The 19,706-nt window shown below is 36.0% G+C and overlaps 1 protein-coding gene across 6 annotated transcripts in view; it reads left to right on the forward strand.

Annotated features, from left to right (window-relative positions):
• The window catches only part of iqsec1b (IQ motif and Sec7 domain ArfGEF 1b), a 242,105-nt gene that overhangs the window by 162,757 nt on the left and 59,642 nt on the right, over positions 1–19,706 (forward strand). Inside the window, exon 1 of one of the 6 annotated variants that reach the window (XM_051123249.1) lies at positions 4,030–4,576. The exons of the other annotated variants lie outside the window; for them this stretch is intronic. Within the exon in view, the coding sequence (XP_050979206.1) occupies positions 4,530–4,576 (47 nt within the window). The 5' untranslated portion in view covers positions 4,030–4,529. Of the gene's footprint in view, positions 1–4,029; positions 4,577–19,706 lie in introns of those variants that run through there. 6 annotated transcript variants of the gene reach the window in all.

A 19,706-nucleotide genomic window follows, 5' to 3' on the forward strand; every position in this document is an offset into this window, starting at 1 on the left:
AGGATTATGATGATGATGAATGTCTTGAAATGACATAACTAAGTCTCAGGTTAGGCTAATATGAAAGCGGTAATGTACAGTATCATCTTAAAGTGCTTTTATTGCATTATTAACAGTCTAACAGTACATTATCCTGCATTTTGTGTGACTACTTACCAAATAAATATTGATTTGTCTTTTAATTATTTTAGTATGTCAGAGAGAGACTGCGTAGTGAGATATTAAACTTGCACATCCATGTCATAAATAAGGTCATAGTCATAAATCGATCCTCGTAATGTGTTCCGCACTTCCGTTGAGATTATTAGCCAGTGTTAAACTGTCAGACACAGTTGCTTTATGATAGACTTAAAGCTGGTTTGTGTGTGTTTCTATGTTCTGTGCCTTGAATTGCAATGGTCTTGTCCAAATTGCATTTTGTTCAGTCTCTCGCTGCCAAGAAGCTGGAGGCTACAGAAAGAAAAAACATGTCTATGTGTGGCAGTGTGTATGTGTGTTTCTTTCTGTCCGGACATATGTGTGTGAATGTGTTGGACAGTAATTAGAGAAGGGGAGGATGTTTTTTTAGAAGATGTGGCTGTCTTCAGGGAAGTATTCTGATGTCAGTAACAAAAACAACAAAACAAGGCTGCTTTAGAAAGGTGCTGGTAATTGTAATTATGCTTTTGAAAAGGGTTTGTGTTTTTAGAAGCCTGTGAAATGTCAGGCAAGTTGACAAGGAAAGCAAGCAGATTTAAATTTTTCATTTGTGAATTTGCTTTCATAATATTTTGTTGTACATTTCCTACGGAAAAAAACAAACACCAGTGCAATTTAATGTGGTGCAATTTAAAAGTTATGAATTTGCCTCAGAGTCCTTATATTATCAAAACCGAATAATACTTTTATTCAGCAAGGATGCAGTTAACTGATCAAAAGTGACTGACCCTGACCCTGGACCACAAAACCAGTCAGAAGGGGCCGTTTTTTGAAATTGAGATTTATACATTATGAAAACTGAAATAAATAAGCTTTCCATTGATGTATGGTTTGTTAGGATAGGACAATATTTGGCCGAGATACAACTATTTGAATACCTGCAATCTGAGGGTGCAAAAAAATAAAAATATTAAGAAAATTGCCTATAAAGTTGTCCAAGTGAAGTTCTTAGCAATGTATATTACTAATCGAAAGTTTGGTTTTGATATACTTATGTCAGGAAATTTACAAAATATATTCATGGAACATGATCTTTACTTAAAATCCTAATGATTTTTGGCATAAAGAAGAAATTGATCATTTTGACCCATACAATGTATTTTTGGCTATTGCTACCTGTGCTACGTAAGAGTGGTTTTGTGGTCCAGGGTCACATTAATAATATTACAAAAAATTTGTGTTTCAAAATAAATTCATCTGAACTGTCTGATCATCAAACAATCCAAAATATCCAAAATATTTTCACATAAGTATTAAAGGATTAGTTCACTTCCAGAATAAGAAAATCATGTCATGCAAGATGTTTATGTCTTTCTTTCTTCAGCTGAAAAGAAATTAAGGTTTTTAAGGAAAACATTCCAGAATTTCTCCATATAGTGGACTTCAATGGAGATGAGCGGGTTAAGGGTGCAGCTTCAAAGGACTCTACATGGTCCCATCCAAGGAATAAGGGTCCCGTCAAGCAAAATGATCTGTCATTTTCTAAAAAAAAAAATTAAAAATTTGTAGATTTTTTTTTTTAACCACAAATGCTTGTCTTGCACTATCTTGACTTCATGCATTAAGTAGTCATAGGCAGAAGTACCAACCCAGTGTTTACAAGGTGAACATACAAAAAAGTCAAATGCCCTTTACAAAAAAAGGTAAAACAACGATGTAGGGTGATTTTGAAGTTGGAGGAGAAAATGAGACGGGGTTTTTCGCCCTACCCTACTTTTCACAGACATAGAATTAACTGCATATGACACTTTCCAATGTGATTACGTAATACGTTGTGACGAGTCGGCTGCCTCCCCCCCAACTACCGCTGAAGGAAGCCGCTACCCCTCGTGCCGCGGACCCCGGCAGGGAGCGAGTGCGGCCGCCGGACTCTGCCCCTTACCTGGACCCTTCCCTTCTGAACACTGCCCCTCCTTCACGGAACCCCTGCACGTCGAGGACACCAGATCCCCCATTTTATTTTGGACACTTATTTCCCCTTTGGACACTTTTGTTTATTGTTTAATAAAAGCCTCTCCGAGGCCTGACGCCACGCCCACTGTGTCTGTCCTTTTGCTCCTCCCGTCACAACGTGAAGTTGCAGACGCGCATCACAGAGCTAGTGAAAGAAGAGCATTTGGGGTTATAAACAGGGATGGCTGATATGGGCTTAAAAATGTATTATGGTAATTTCTGGTATTATTGTGATAACGATAATTGCAATGAAGATATTATCTTTCCTGTTTTTACCCAAAATAAAGCATAACTGTGTACACACGTACAATAATGACTGTTTAATTCACTGAAAGCCGGAGAGCGCCCTTGCACAGAAACTCCACATATGCTTTATAGCAGAAGTAATAGTACTAATCATGCATCAGGAAATCTCTAATCAAGTTATCGCTCCAGCTGAATTGAATGCAGATAGAGAAATTTTAACTGAGGAAACTTGACAATAAACATACAATTGCTACAATATATGGTTTGTCTGTGTTCTTCAAGCAATTTGGGTATTTTTATACAGATAAAGTAGGCCTATATTTATAATGCAATGCTAATCAACACAGCTTTTATAATACTGTAAAATAGTATGATTTCTGCCTTATTCTGTTATATGAAGCCACTTCGGATCGCAAAAGGTTATTTTAAACACTCAACTATGTTTTGAAGTTAATTTAGAGAAAAAGCATGTCAATAAATTATATCTTTGTTGGACAACAGGTTTAAAAACAGACTCATACACATAAAAAAACTGTATCGCACATGTGCAACTGTAGACTTTATTGATATTATCACGGGAAGACTAATTCTTATCGTGGGGAAAATTTTTCACCGGTATATCGCAAATTATAAGATATCGCCCATCCCTATAAAGTATATAAATTTTTCAATTTTCTTTAGCAAATGACCGATCATTTTGCTAAATAAGACCCTTATTCTATAACTGGGATCGCAACTGTAGAGCCCTTTGAAGATGAATTGAAACCTTAATTCCTTTTTGACTGAAGAAAGACATAAACATCTTGGATGACATGGGGGTGAGTAAATTATCAGGATTTTTTTTATTCTGGAAGTGAAGTAATCCTTTAAGCAGTTTTCAACATTGATTGTAACCCCAGCTTTTTAACAGTAGAGTACATGTGTACTTTATTATTATTATTATTATTTTCCTCACATACTTATCCTTGTACATTTTGAGTTGGTTTCACAACGTTATATAAACTCTGTTATATAAAACAACACTGAAATGTTTTAATGTTCACCCTCCCTTTAAATTACAGTGGACAGCCAGCAGTTTAAACCCAAAGGTTGTGGAATCGTTTCAAACCCAACAAGGAGGTGAACAGAGTCAAACAAAAACAAATGTTATCGTCTGAAATCGATCTCACTGTACATAGTTCACTCATCTGTATTTTCAAACTTTGTAAAGCTCATTTTAAAACTTTTCTGACTAGTGTTCTGCACAGTTCTTTCACTGGCTCCCTTCCAGTTTTTCTTTTTCATGGTTTTTCCTCACATGCTTTCCCATGTGTATCCCAGCGTTGGTGCGCAAGGCTTTAAGTTACAGTTTTTGAGAGTAATCCATTTCCATGGAGCGTGCCAAGCCTTTACTCCAATGACAGGCTTTGATTATGATCTCATAGCCTCCTGCAGCACTGTTCTCCAGGACAAATCTGGCCTCGCTCAGCTCAACAGCATCAGCTTTTTTACATACAAATTCCATTACGACACTCATTTGATGCTATTGAGACTAATTAACAACATCCACAAGTCATATTTGAGAGTATGAACACTGGTCAGACCCTCCCTGGCCTCCTTAGAGAGTAAGTGTTGGCCGAACAGGCCTGCCTTTCCCTTTTTGACACAAACCTCCGAACCAAATGAAACACTCTGTGAGCGACCGACAGTGCATCTGCTTGAGGAGAAACGAGTACATCCGGATGTGTCTCTGATGTAGAGACATAGCATACTCCATTCCAAGGCTAGCATGGGAATGTCAGATTGCTGCAAGACGACTTCTCCCAGAGGGGAACGTTTGGGTATGGCTGCATAAACAAAGCTAAAGATGCCTGTACTTCAGAAGGAGCAACAACTGCTGTAACTTGAACTGGGGGGTGAATGAATTAGTGATTTTTTTTTTATTTTTTTCCCCCACTCATGAGCACTTCAAGCGTAGCACTCCGTTTGTGGTTGAGAGAAGGGAAAGAGGAAGGAGCGGCTTGTCTGGATTGGAGTTGGGTTGAGTCAAGCAGCACATGCTGAGCTACACTGTATTTTCTTCTCCTCCTTATTGGATCTACACCACCTTGTTTTGAAGTCCTTCTTTGAGCAGCCAGGCAGGAAATGCCCTCATGTTGAATCTGATGTGGAAATACTGCATTTCAGTGAGGACGATAAGGTAGGAGACCTTTAAATCAGGCAATTAGTCAAGTTCCTGACGTTCTTCTCCAGCAGAACACCTGTTCTGTCCAGTCATTATTTCCATGTGTGTTTCTGTTATTACAGTAAACTTTTATGTTTTCTTGTAATCAGAAATGTAACAAAAGTACTCACCAAGAAAGCATATTAGCATGCAAAATAAACATGAAGTACAGTTTGTAGACTTTAGTGGCCTAAATCATTCTTTATAATTGATATCGCATGCTATTTTGTTCTATTATTTCGTTTAGGTTAGTACAGTCACTTCATTAATAGCTCAACTAGCCATTGTGCTTCCACCCAGCTTGGCTAAAATTAGTGACTACAGGCTCTGAGTCAGGCCACTTCATTCACCACAGCAGGCAACCAGTTTTCCAGGGCTCTGTAATTTGCTCCTTAGCATTTGGTGAGCCACAGACTCAACTCTGTTCTGGAGCTGAATCTTCTGAATCATCCTTTACTTTACAGTTGTTTTGTTCTGGAAGTGTAAAGCCGTTTTTGTCCCCTCCTCCATACACACACATATTCAGATCCCCTTTTTTAGACATTTCCCATTTCCTCTATATCCAAACATATAGCACTCTGTCACAGTTGTCATCTTATTGTTGATTTGGTGTTTTTCCCAACATTGTTGTCTCCTTGCGTCAGCAGCGTCTGGACCAAAAAGCTGCGCTTTAACACACCACACAGGCGACTGCAAACGAATGTGCGTTCTGTGGTTGCGTAAGAGGAATTGACCGGCTATATCAAAAGTATATACTCGTCATTGAAAATGAGAAACCAAAACAAGGAGATATGAGATATACGCAGATATATGAAACGTAAACAAGCTCTGCTTGCTTACCATTTTGAATATCAGTTATGTTGACGACTTTCTTCATTTAAAGCGGCTCATGTAATGAAAATATTCGCATATTGGAACGCTTGGGTAAGATCATGTAACATTAGAACAGTCTTCTGTTTGTGCCGTCTTCATTTCTTACTCGTTTTCATTACTTTCGCTTTAATTTAATTCATTATGTTCACTAAACTGAGCATCCAATCAGTGTTCTCACTCACGCCGAAGGCCCCGAATCGGGCAAACTACCACCGACGTGAACCCGATGAAAGTCAACGTTTGGAACGTGCTAAACAAACAAGCCCGACAAATGCTGACGTTGACGATGGACGATCGTCGGCTTGGTGTGTTCGGGCCTTTATGAGCCATTTCTTTTAATGAATAGTTTTTAACTAAAGCTACAGTTTCCTGTAGCTTTAAATGTGCACTGAAAAAAAGTAGTTTCAACTTAAAAAAGTTAGTGTTTGTGTTGCCTTTAAATTTTAAGTTTAGTCAACATGAAATGTTAAGTTGTACTACATGAAAACTTGGATATTTAAGTTGAGTAAACTTAAAATTTGAAGGCAGCACAAACACAAAGTTTTTGTTTTTGTTTTTTTTAATTAAACAATGTGGTTCTTTATAACATATAACTTTGGTCTTAGAATTTGCCTCAAAGTCTATATGTAACCAAAACTGACTCTAGTTTGATTTGAATGAGTTTGAAACATTAGACTTGTCCATATTAGACTCGTCTCAGTTTATTTGATTCATTCTGTATGGATCTGATTCATTTCACTATATTTTAGATATGTCAGTTTTACTGACATATAAAAGAAATGATCTCTGTTAATGCTTTAAATGTGTTTTTGAGTAAATATTTTTGAGAAAAGGCTCATAAGAGTCATTAATTTCATGAACTTTGTACGGAGTCAAATCGATTGAAGTGAAAAGTGTCAGTCTGATTTGGTTCTCACAGTGTTGCTTGTTTAAAAAGCACAAACATCAATGATATTGAAGAGCTAATGGCAGGGGCCGAGATTTTTACTGAACAATAATTTATGACAGAATTTTCATTTTTGAATCAAGTATTCCTTTAAAGAGAGTTCACCCAAAAATGACAATTCTGTCATAAATTACTCACCCTCATGCCGTTCCAAACCTGTAAGACCTTTGTTCATCTTCATAACACAAATGAAGATCCAAGAGTTCAGACCCTCCACAGACACTGTAATTAATTGTAAATTGCAGAATAAAGTTGGTTTTTTTTGTTTTCTCATAGCTTCATAAAATTACGGTTAAACAACTGATGTCACATAGACTATTTTAACGATGTCCTTACTACCTTTCTGGGCCTTGAACGTGTCAGTTGCATTGTGGTTTCCAAAGATGAACGAAGATCTAATGGTTTTGGAACGACATGAGGGTAAGTAATTAATTACAGAAGTTTCATTTTTGAGTAAACTATCACTATAAACTGCATGATTTTGTATTACACAACATCAATATAACACTGTCCTAAAGGAGGACACTGTAGCTAGAAAAGTCTTTGGCAGGGAAATTAATGAAGACAGAGCAAGCCAGTGTTTTGGTGGATTTTGATTATAGTATTCCTGTAAGCCAAAGCTCCATGATCTCTGCTTTCAGACTCTCGTTGTTGGGTGTCTCATGGCAGAGTTCTCAGGTTCTCCTCCGTTTCATTTCCGGCTTGTTCATAGCTGCCTTTCTGCTGTCATCTTTAGTATGAGCTCAGTCTCTATATCTCATTTCACAAGGAAAAATTGTCTTCTCATCGGCCTTCAGGCCACAAGACAAGGGCTTTCTTCCAGGAATGCTACGTCTTGTTTTTTTGTACTGTCTGAAATGATTTCTGATTCGAAAGGAATCCATCATTTGTTAAACCCCCTGTGGTGTTTTATCAAGGCTGAAGGAAATTGCTTTTTGGAAGTCCTTGTACCTTAAAAACTTTAAACTAAAGCTTGTGAAACTGTAGATGTCAGGCAACCTGATCCAGTGGTTTAAACTAGCACACCAAGGCTATTATTAATTTACGTGTGCAGCTTGCATTTGCGTCTGAAGGTGCCCGCCTTGTCCTGTCCTGCGAACTGTCTTTCCTTCTCAAACACAGAGTGGAAATGCAGAGGTAGTTGTTTTTCTTTTTTTGTGTCGTACTCTTATTGGAGAACTTTTGAATCTCTCAGTGTTTCCTATGGGTTGTCTGACTGGCTGTCTGCATCCGTAAGTTTGCCTCCGGTGCGTCACCAGACGTTTGCAAATATTTTCCAACCCTTTGGAAGGGGCTCTCGGGGCCGACCTGTTTGCTGGAGCCTGTGTTTTGTAAAGGATTCTCCTTGCTTTTTCACTCTCTGTGTCTGCAGTCAGACTTTTTTGGACTTGAGGAACCATAAACAGACTTTAAAAAGTTGCTCACGGATTGGACGTCACTGCTTCTTACAGCAAGAAGAAACCTGCATCAGTTTAACCTCAACGTGAGAGATTTGAGTTCTATTTTCAGCTGAGACAGAGGTTTTTCAGAATCGTTTGACTGATCAAGTGGGCAAACGGCGGCAAAAAGACAGCAGCACGTCTCTAGACAGATCACCGATCTGTCTGTGGGTGAGTAAGCAATTCTGTCTGATTCATAGCCTCGTGGCTGGATGGGAAACTGCACCGCAGTGTGGGGAGAGTTTACAAGAGAAGCTCTACTAGTTCAGTCATTTGCTTATATGAGTCATATAAATGCTTGTTTGTTTGGATCTCTGGGAAATGTCTTACTTTGCAAACAACTTGTTGGTCGGTCACTAGGCCGTGTGTCGGTCTGTCTATCCATCTGTCTATGATCAAAATGACTTATTTTTCTTTTACAACATTATTTTTCATGTCTAATGGCGTATATACACTACCAGTCAAAAGTTTTTGAACACCAAGATTTTTAATGTTTATTTAAGAAGTCTCTTCTGCTCACCAAGCCTGTTATTTGATCTGAAGTACAGCAAAATAGTACAAATTTGAAGTATTTTACTATTTCAAATAACTTCTTATTATTTTAATATATTTTAAAATTCTATTTATTCCTGTGATTTCAAATCTGAATTTTTACTATCATTACTCCAGTCACATGACCCTTCAGAAATCGTTCTAATATTCTGATTTGCTGCTCAAAAACATTTATTATTATTATATTGAAAACAGCCAAGTAGATTTATTTCAGGTTTCTTTAATAAATAGAAAGTTCAGAAGAACAGCATTTATCTGAAACAGAAATCTTTTGTGACATTATAAATGTCTTTATCATCACTTTTGATCAGTTTAAAGCATCCTTGCTAAATAAAATTGATAATTCTATAATTTCTTTCCCAAAAAAAGCTTCAAAAGCTTTTTATTTCAGATAAATGCTGATCTTTAGATCTTTCTATATCTTTCAAAGTATTCTGGAAAAAAAAAACACTCTGTTCTTTGGACCAGATAAATAATATTTATTATAATATAATTTATTATGGAATAAATGTAGGCTTTCTGACCAGAAAAGACTTGACTGAAAAAAAAAAAACTTTCGACTGGTAGTGTAGTTGGAATTTCATATTCCAATATGGTAAAAATTCATCATTTAATCATTTTTCCTCACTGACAAACATGTCAACACAAGTGAAGGCACTGTTCCCGTTTTCCTCTGAAACGGTGCCAATATTCTTATTAGCATCTATTAATATTTCAGAGCAAGGGTTGCGGTTTACACTGAGTAATTAGGTTACATTCAGCAGTATAATCACATGACACATTCTTTGCTTTGATAAATTGTTATTCTATTTCGTGGTGGTGCAATTGGCCAGTTAATCCCTAAAATGTTTTTTTAGTTTTAAACTAAATGAATGGTTTTGCTATCAGCCTATTTTTGAAAGGATTCATACTTCTTGCTCTCCTAGTCATTCGATCTGAATGGGCTCAGGAGTACTCATTAAAATTATATCAGCTCTGCCTAAACAATACAAAGTGAATCGCCCTACCTTTCAAATGCATTCGAAATGCAATCCATCCCGTCTTATCATACCAAAGCTTACCTTTCAGCTCATAAACTCCTTTCTGTGGGTACTGAATCTTTTATATCTCTTCTTTTAAAACGTCATAAGACGTTTTAATTGACTTTATGGTGTAATGTTAAGAAAACGATACTTTTAAAGCCTCACTATCAATGCCTTTTCATGATCTAACCTTTAGTGGTCTGTCAGCTCAAGGCCCGGAGTAATGGCTGGATATTGGCCTGTCCTGTCCACCTGGGGCTCTATATTTTATGCATTTCACAGCACTGTCTCTCTCTGCTGCACATCTAAAATTGATGGCGGTCGTGACCTCGTTGCGAATAGGTCAGTCCATCTCCTGTTTAATGTTGCCTGACCCTTTGAGCCTTACGCATACAAACGCCGCCCCAGACGTCCCCTCCAGCCACTATTTTAGACCTAAAATTGTTCATCTAGTTTATCACACGCTCCTCTCTTTAAGATTTTTTGCTCCAGAGCGAATCTTAGATATTGTATTGTGCAATTAATGATGCAGACCTGCAAACATCGAAGATCAGCCCTTGTTTGGGCACAATAGCTGTTTTTTTCCCTCTGGTGTCTCACTATATCATTTCAAGGACCGCTCTCTCCTCTGCGTGTTATTGGAAAGATTGTTATTTTCACCACGGGAATCTCTCAATGACATTTCAATGGGAGCTGTGTCCTTTTTTGTTTATAGCATTTTTTAAAAAAGCAGCTCGATATAAAGGACTCTTCAAAAGTTACTTTTTTGATAGGAGACACCAGAAGCGTTGGTGGATTTCAGCTCCATTGACAAAGCTTTGGATGCTCGCATGCCTTTATGTAACTCTTATAAACATCATTACCCTTGTAAAACAGCCAGGGGCGGCGCAAAAGCCGCTGAAGAGGAAGCTTTTAGAAAGGAAAGATGAGACTGACTTTTTCCCATTTTAAAGTGGAAGAAAAAGATCGAGTGACGTGGTCGGAAATATTTGACCATTTTGCTCTCAACCCAAACATGAAACCGTTTCCACAGTCTTTCTGTACCACAACTTCTGTTCGCGAAAATAGTTAAATGATGTCTGGAGAGTGCAAATAGCAGGGTGGAAAGACTTTGAATAGCCAAATACTCTAAAAGCACACAGTTAAAGAGATAGCACGCCCTAAAAACGAATGTTCTGTCATCATTTACACACCCTCAAGCTATTATTCATTGTGTAGATGTTCAGAGCATTTGGCAATTCGATTTATGTGCTAAAAGCCTGTTATTAGATGTGAAACAGGTTGTCGGGAGGTCATGTTCACTGTCATTTTACACACTGAGTAAAGTCAATTTGTTTATCACTCGTAACTTTCTCTGTGGTCCCTATCCTCTGAAGTATTGATTTAAGTCGGTGAGAGCTTTTCTGAAGCTCTTTTACTCTTGTGCAAGGCTCTTTTGAAAGCCACTCTTGAAGCCGGACAAATTTAGGGCACTTTTATGGCAGGGTCTGGACAAATGGAGTTGGACTGTTTGAATTATATTAGAGGACCTGGGAGACATGCTTTGGCTATTTTTTCTCTTCAAAGATAGATGTGCCGAGACCAAACATGTTTGACAATTATATTGTCTCACCTCAAACAAACTGTAGCTTGAGGAAAGGTCCTGTTTTATGCTGCTTTTGAGCATTAAATTGATTTTCTGCTCTACAGCAATTCTTCTCAAGCGAGTTAAAATTTTTAAGACTTGCTGTTGTTTGGTTTCATTTCACCGTTTTTTTATGCCGACCTGATTTATTGTACATTTTTAAATTTATGGCGAGGACTCGTTAGGATTAAAAAGTTCATTGTACTATGAAAACATAAGTTTTCAGGGCTAATATTCTATTCTATTTATTTGGTACTACCCTTCAGAGGATACTTATATGTTTCCCAGAAGACAAAATAAGTTGAATTTAGCCTAATCTTCAAATTCCAGAAGTTTTCACCCCCCCGGCTCTTAACGCATCGTGTTTCCTTCTGAAGCATCAGTGAGCATTTGAACCTTTTGTAATAGTTGCATATGAGTCCCTCAGTTGTCCTCAGTGTGAAAAGATGGATCTCAAAATCATACGGTCATTGTTGGAAAGGGTTCAAATACACAAAAATGCTGAAAAACCATGAATTTGTGCGACCTAAAGGATTTTTCTGAAGAACAGCAGACAGTTTAACTGTTCAGGACAAACAAGGTTCATTCAGGTAACAACACAGTATTAAGAATCAAGAGTGTGTAAAATTTTGAACGGGGTCATTTTTATAAATTCAACTATTATTTTCTCTTGTGGACTATATGTAAACATCTTTTATGTGAAATATCTTACTCAGATCAGTAGTAAATAAAACATAACATGCGTTTTGTGCGATCCCTCTTATTTTAGTAAAATAATGAACATTTTGCAGATTCTACAAGGTGTGTGTAAACTTTTGACTTCAACTGTATAGGAAAAAAGGTTGCGAATAGGATCGATTGCAAGTAGACCTCAGGGAAAAATGATTATTAAAAATGTATTGCGTGACCCTTTTAAGTGTTAAATTTGAACATTTAGTGCCTTTTAGCTGTTTCCTATTCAGGAGCGAAATCTTGCAAATGACGGAGGACTAACATGAGAGAAGCTCCAGATCAATTACCTCATGCAGGCAACCAATCAATCCAGCCTCATCTGCAATTCCTGCCCATTTAAAAGGCTCATCCTTTGTGATGAACATAATTATGCATGAGAGACTGGAAGGAGAGGATTTTAATCTACTGGAAAGAAAGAGACAGAGAGAGAAAAAAGGAAATCCCTTCAGTGGAAGCGAAAATGACGCGTTGCCTCAGCCGAGGCGGCCTGTTCGTTTTTCTCTCTCGCCCTGTTCAGATGTAACGAATGAAAAAATGATGATGAAAGACTCTGGAACAAAGTGTACAATCTTTGGTTTTTCGGGGTTGAATGAAAATTATTCATTTCGGGAGATGCTTTTCAACTGCCACTCAAAACATCTAAGATAAAGTAATATCTAGGGAACACGCAGCGAAGCGTACCTCGCACTCTTTCGATTCCTGTTTCCGTCCGCTCCTGTGTTTAAGCAGAGCCAGAGCTGGAGGTGTAAGCCGTAATTAGGCAGCTCTGTCTTTTTGCTGATGCATGCTTGTCACTCATTACCCTTCTGCTTCCAGCCTCTCTCTCTTTGTAATCCAGGCTGCTTGACTCTGTAGACTGAAACGGTCTATATAAAGATCTCGCTGGAGGTGCTGGGGAATAATTGAGCTCTTTTTGACATTTTTGTCAAGGCCGGAGTTTTGATATTGACTGTGCAGAGTTTTGCAGTGAAGTCTGGATAGATATTTGGTCATTCTGAGAAGATCAGATAAGGGGTACACAATGTACCGTATCCAATGTTAATTTATCAGCATCAGTCGATGGAAGAAATTTAATTGTGCCTACTCACTTTTGCATTTAAATGACCATTTTCATAATTTAACACTCACTTACCATCAATCAAAAATTAATCTTTAAAACCTCTTGCTAACTTTTTCAGACTGTACAATATAATGATGTGATGCCTATATTGATTTTTAGCTTTTAAAATGATTGATTGTAGTTTTTAAGGTTTATATACACTACCAGTCAAAAGTTTTTGAACAGTAAGATTTTTAATGTTTTTTTAAATAGTCTCTTCTGCTTACCAAGCCTGCATTTATTTAATCCAAAGTACAGCAAAAACAGTAAAACTGTAAAATATTTTTACTATTTAAAATAACTGTTTTATATTTTAATATATTTTAAACTGTAATTTATTCCTGTGATCAAAGCTAAATTTTCAGCATCTTTACTCCAGTCTTCGGTGTCATATGATCCTTCACAAATCACTGTAATATGCTGATTTATGCAGCATATGCAGAATATGCTTTTTGCTGTACTTTGGATCAAATAAATGTAGGTTTGGTGAGCAGAAGAGACTTTTTTAAAAATCATAAAAAATTTTACTGTTCAAAAACTTTTGACTGATAGTGTATTTTTTGTTTTTGTTATCATTTATTTCTAATTTTTTTTGACAAAATACTATAGAATTGTAATATAAGGTTTATCTGTTATCAGCATACCAAAAAAAAAAAAAAAAAAGAATAATAATAATTGGTATCAGCCAAAATTTTAATATTAGTGCATGTGCAATAACGTATACAAATAGTATTTTTTTGAGGTCAGTTCATTTTAAAATATATTTTCAATTCTTTGTTGAAATGGAGTTTTATGGAAGTGGGCAGGTGGTGATCTTCTCCTGATTCTGGTAATAAAACTGCAGCTTCTTTCCCAATAAGTGGTCCTCTGTCAATCTGTCTTCCTTTTGTCCATAATGCAAAGCGGTTTGTGCATCTGAGCTGTTTTTAATGGGCCGACAGAGGAAAGAGGGGGATGTGTTGCTCCAGGTGGGTGTGTGCTCATGCATTGTTTACCGGCCCATCCGTTTTCTGCTTGTCCATTTAACTCAGTCCATTTCCATACAGCGGTATCACCTAGAAGTCCATGCCAGCTTCACTAGACACTGTGAATGATAAATGGTGTGATGCCGTCACAGAGAAACGGGACATTAGAAATTCATTGCAGATTATTCATTCATGTGGAGTGATAATGGTTGGTAATGGATAAGGCAAGCGTAGGGAGATATCAGAGGGTGTAAGAGTCCCAGAGGTGTTTTACTTTGCTCCTAGACACCATCAGTCACAAATTTTTGCTCAACTTAGATAAGTACTCAGTAAATGCCTGAAACAGACAAAAGTGTGTGAGAAGAATATGAAAGTAAGCATGTGCTTTATTCAAAGAGGCTTTTTAATTCTGCAGTCATTGCAAAGCTCTCTAAAGCCAGGAGTGCTAAGGATGAGCAAACCTGGAAATGTCTGATACTCTGCGAGCTAGGGGTGGGCGATATGCCGGTGGACAAGAATTTGATGCGGTTATACGCTCACGTAACATTGTTGTGCTGCGTGGTCATGAAAATGTATCGTTTGAAAGCATTTTTAAGCATTGCGGTTTGAAAACAAGTAATTTTAAGCCGTTCAAATGCAGTTAGCAGCGAAAGGGAACTCATTTTGCTACACACAAACAGGGAATGCGGGAGTATTGAACTATCTTATTTTTGCCGCTTTATAGGCCTTGAACAGTTAAATACACACACTTTGTATGTGTCAAAATGCCTGTCTTTGCAAGTATCCTAGTAAACACATTAATTTAGGTCTTAAGTGAAAGCAAACAGCTGAGAAAGAAAACACGTGTAACTGTATATTAGATCCGGGCGGCTCTTAAAGTGACAGCAGTTTAATATTCCTGCTGTTTGTCATTCATGTTAATCAAACAACAAAAGAGAGAAAATCTCCCACTGCTTTTTACCTAAATCACTTTTGTAACTTTATAAGTTTACACAGTGAAGAATATGCAGTGTTTTTATACATTTGATTAATTTATGCAATGCATGTAGCATTTATTTATTTGTTCTATTGATTTTTTTTTAAAAGTTATTTTTATGGTCTTTTAACACCTTTATTGTGAAAGGACAGTGGAGAGCTGACAGGAAAGTACTGGGAGAAGAGAGGGGAGCAGGATCGGCAAAGGATCTCGAGGCGGGATTCGAACTCGGGTCGCCGTGAGCACGGTTGCGTTGTATGTCGTCGCAATAACCACAAGGCTATGGGTGCCGACTTGTACTATTGTTTTTTTTTTTGTCCTGTTGCCTGTAATTAGTTTATTTTTCTTATTTAATCGCAGTGAGCTTGCTTTTTTTGGGGGTAGTATTAGTTTTTGTGGTCTGCTGCACGATTATGACAAAAATCATAATTGTCGATTGTTCCTTTGAGATTGAAATTGCAATTATTAATTACGATTATCACAATTTACATTTAATGATGTTTTGAATAGCTTTATACAACTGTTTGAAGCACTGCATGCCACCTTTTTATATATAGTTTCTTCTTTAAATATAAAAAAAGTTAAAATTAAAAAATTAAATATATAAAGATAACAAAAACAAAAACGAAAGTAATGTTAATCCTCTGCATTTTCAGCGGCTCAGATGTCAGGAATAAATGACGACTGCTATGTTCATTATTATATCCAACAGCAAAACACCTCAATCACTCAATTGGAGACATTCTTGTCTTCATCTGCACTGGAGTCGACAAAATGGCTCACTCAGGGCGGGTCTAAGGTAAGACGGTCATGTCAATCAACTATCGTGGGAGCGGCCTGGGTTTTTGTAACGTCACACAGACAAGATATTGAGAATGGCTTGATTTGAAAAAGGGGATATTACTTATAAAGATTAAAAAAATACCACTGGGTGGATTTTTATCATTATAGGGTGGTTGTGTACAAACACTGCCAACACACGTTTATGTTCAAACAACATGTAAAAGTGAGTTTTGCATCCGATGACCCCTTTAAAAAGGACAAAGAACACCAAAATAGCATCATGAAACTAGTTCATATGACTCATTCATTCGTTTTTCAAAGCCCTATAGATCTGTGTGAGAAGCGCATGCAGATTTAAGTCAATATTCAATAGATTTATCTTCATAGACTTCTTTTTGTAGTTTATTTTGTACTATTTTTGGTGCTTTTTGGAGCTTCACAGCCCTTGAACATCAACCTTAGTTTTTAAAAATAACTTTAACAGCAGAATTTTAATTTTTGGATGCATAGCTATCCCTTTAAATGTGCACAAAGGCTTTTGTTAAGTAAAAGCACACTCAGTTCTCGGGCTTCGTCCCCATATGGCATCAAAGTGTATCCTGACATACGGACGTCACCCTTCCCCCATTTCAGCATGGCAAGCATCCCAGCAGGATGCACACAAGTCTTGGCTTCCCTTTAAATTAGTCGTGGCATGTGAACACACAGTGAAGAGGCTGTTACCGCACTGACAGCTGTGTATGTGTGGAACACACGTCATTGTGGCCTGTAAACAGTCATTAAATCTGGTTCTCGCTGCATGGCTTGGTGTAAACACACGCACACACACTCTATAGTTGCAGACATTGGATCTTCTCCAGGCCGTAGCCCTGTTGCTGAAGCTGAGGTAAAGGCTTTGTTTACCAAGCTTCATTCTGTTTGTATTATAGAGCTTTATATATCTGTCTGGATTATAAAGCTCCTTATTCTGCACACAGTCACGAAACGGTTTGGCTCTGTGATAATAGGCCGACCTTCTGATGGAGGGGATTTTTAGGAGTGTTCTTCATGCATGTGAGCGTCTATCTGTCTGTCTTGTGTGTTTATACAGTATGTGTTTTATGTGTACAGTGCTACATTTTTTTCCAACCACATTTCACAGAAAGCATGTACTTAAATCAGCCGGGACCCTCAAAATGCACCCCTGCCTCTCACACTGGAATGCCATTAACATGACATCACTCCACAGGCTTTCTGTGTCAGGGCTGGCAACAGTAAATTTCCAGATTGTTTGCAGAAGTTTGTTTTTCACTTTGAAGTCAGAATATGTACGCAATATATAAAAAAAAAAAAAGATGAATTAAAAAAAAATCTTTATCAGTGTATATAATAAATCAAATTTATATATATTTATTTGGTCTTCTTTGTTATGATTTGTTTATATATTTGTTTATATATATACACTATATATATATATATATATATACACACACACATATATATATATATATATATATATATATATATATATATAGTGTTTATATATTAGTCTTAATTACTATGGATGTATTATAATTATTATAATATTAGAAACATTTAAATAGTATCTATATATGTAAATGTAAATATTTTAGTATTCATTGTTATTAATTTATTGATATGTCATTTATTTATATTTTTATATATTAATATTTATGCATTTATTTTATATACATTTATTTTTTTATTTTTATATAAATGTATATATTTTAGTATTCATTATTATTAAGTTGTAACATTATTATTATATTACAACTTATTGTTTAGGAGTGTGTTCATCACTAAAGTGCTGACTATAATCAGACTAGCTCACAGATCAGCTGTATCCGTTACCTTACTAGTAGTTTCTGTATATAAAACAGTATAGAATATGAAGAACTATGACACTTTGGTTGAAAAAGAATACTGGAGTTGTGGTCGTCCATGCTGGGGCTTTGAGCCAGTGATCAAACTGCCGTCAGAGGCTGTGCCAGTGAAGAGTTGCACTACTATGCTGTAATGAGATCCCCTGAGTGCCCTCAGCCAATCACAGTCGAGTATAGGCTCTCCTAGCTTGCGTTAATTGGCTGCAGGGCTAATGCCACTGCAACACGCCAGTTCATCTCAGAAGATCTGTGACGTTCATATACATTACAGCTTCTTTTTGAAAAATCTCTCTGTAGAGAATAGTCTGTGACAAGACCATCTTGTCCCAAATCAGTTGTTTTATAAATCATAATGTCCAGTGGATGTGCATGCGTTCATTAGCGATCGTCCATTCAGTAATGATTTTCAGTTTCAGAATTACGGAGAATAATAATGTGGTATCTTTCCCATTGTCATCGTCACACATGTAGACTGTGCGATGGCTCCCCCTACAGGCTGAAACGGAGGTGAACGTGGCATTCTGGTAATAAAATGTGACAAGTCAATGATGTCAATTCCCTCTCCACTGCATATTTCCAGAGTAGTTTTGTGAGCTCAATACTGCTAGAATGGATTGTTATGTCTGTTCACTTGCCTGCGTCTGCAGTCGGGTGCCAAACAGGTGCTGAGGAATACCAAAACACTCCATGTATGGCTGCTTGGCCATCCGTAACTCAATCACAGACGCTCACACACACCTCCTCCTGACCTCCAAGGAAGTGAGGTCACAAACTAAGCGTTGCTCATCAAAACACAAACACTGTTTCCCTTCTCCCGTTCACGCTTGGGTCATGACATCTGATGGGATAAAACACAGGATGAGGCCGTTCTAACTGCTCACACAGCATCTTTCCTTTCCAAGGAAATTAAATGTACTGAACCATGTTATGGGACATTACTGCAGTTTTTTTTCTTCTTCTTCTTTCCTTTTTCCCCTCAGGTTTCATGTATTTATCCGTGATCATCTGTAAAAAATAAATATAATAAAATATATAGTTAATTAATAATATTAGCATGAATTTCATAACCTTAATAATATTCTTAAATAGTTGTACATATAATGTATAAAAAAAGGAGAAAAAAAGAGAAAAAAAATGTAATAAATAGAAAATAAATGTGTTATTTTGCTTAACCTTTAAAAATGTTGACCATCAACTTCAGAAGGTCAAACTAAATATTATATGAGACAATAATTTTCTATTCGTTTTATATGTGCATTTTCTATATCATAGCATTTTTGCTTCCCTTTTAACAAAAATTGAAATAATAAAACAAAGTCATTTTAAATAGGCTGCAGGTTTGGCCTAAATATTTTATGAGCTGTTTATTTTCTGTTAATTTTATATGGGCATTATTTATTTGGAATTAAATTAAATTAAATTAAATTAAATTAAATTAAATTAAATTACATTAAATTTATAACCTTTATAATATGCATAATTATTGTACATATAATGAATAAGAAAACTGACAGGAAAAAAAGAGAAATTTGAAATGTTTATTTTATTTTACTTAACCTTTAAAAATGTTAACCATCAACCTGAGAAGGTCAACCATATTATATGTAGTTTTCTTTTCATTTTATATGTGCATTTTCTATATTCATATTTGAATTTTTAAATCCCTGTTACCAAAAATTGGAATAAAATAAAATGTAAAAAAAGGTTGCAGGTTTGTCCTAAATATTATATGAGATGTATTTATTTTCTGTTCATTTTATAGGACAACTTCCTAAATTTTTTTTTGAATTTTTACAACCCTGTTCCTAAAATTTGGTAAAATAAAATAAAATAAAATAAAATAAAATATGCTTTTTTTTCTGTTAATTTTGTATAGGCATTTTCTATATTCATATTTGCATTTTTGTTTCCAAAATTTGGAATTAAATTCTATTACATTTTATTAAATTTTATTAAATTAAATTAAATTTTATTAAATTAAATTAAATTTTATTAAATTAAGTTAAATTAAATTAAATTAAATTAAATTAAATTAAATTATTGCATAACCTTTATAATATGCATAGTTATTGTACATATAATAAATAAGAAAACTGCCAGGGAACAAAAAATGAAAATTGAAATGTTTGTTTTATTTTGCTTAACCATTAAAAATGTTGACCATCAACCTCAGAAGGTCAAACTAAGTATTATATGTAATTTTCTATTCATT

This window comes from Labeo rohita, chromosome 11 (genome assembly GCF_022985175.1).
Source record: "Labeo rohita strain BAU-BD-2019 chromosome 11, IGBB_LRoh.1.0, whole genome shotgun sequence".
In the NCBI taxonomy this organism is placed as follows: Eukaryota; Metazoa; Chordata; class Actinopteri; order Cypriniformes; family Cyprinidae; genus Labeo; species Labeo rohita.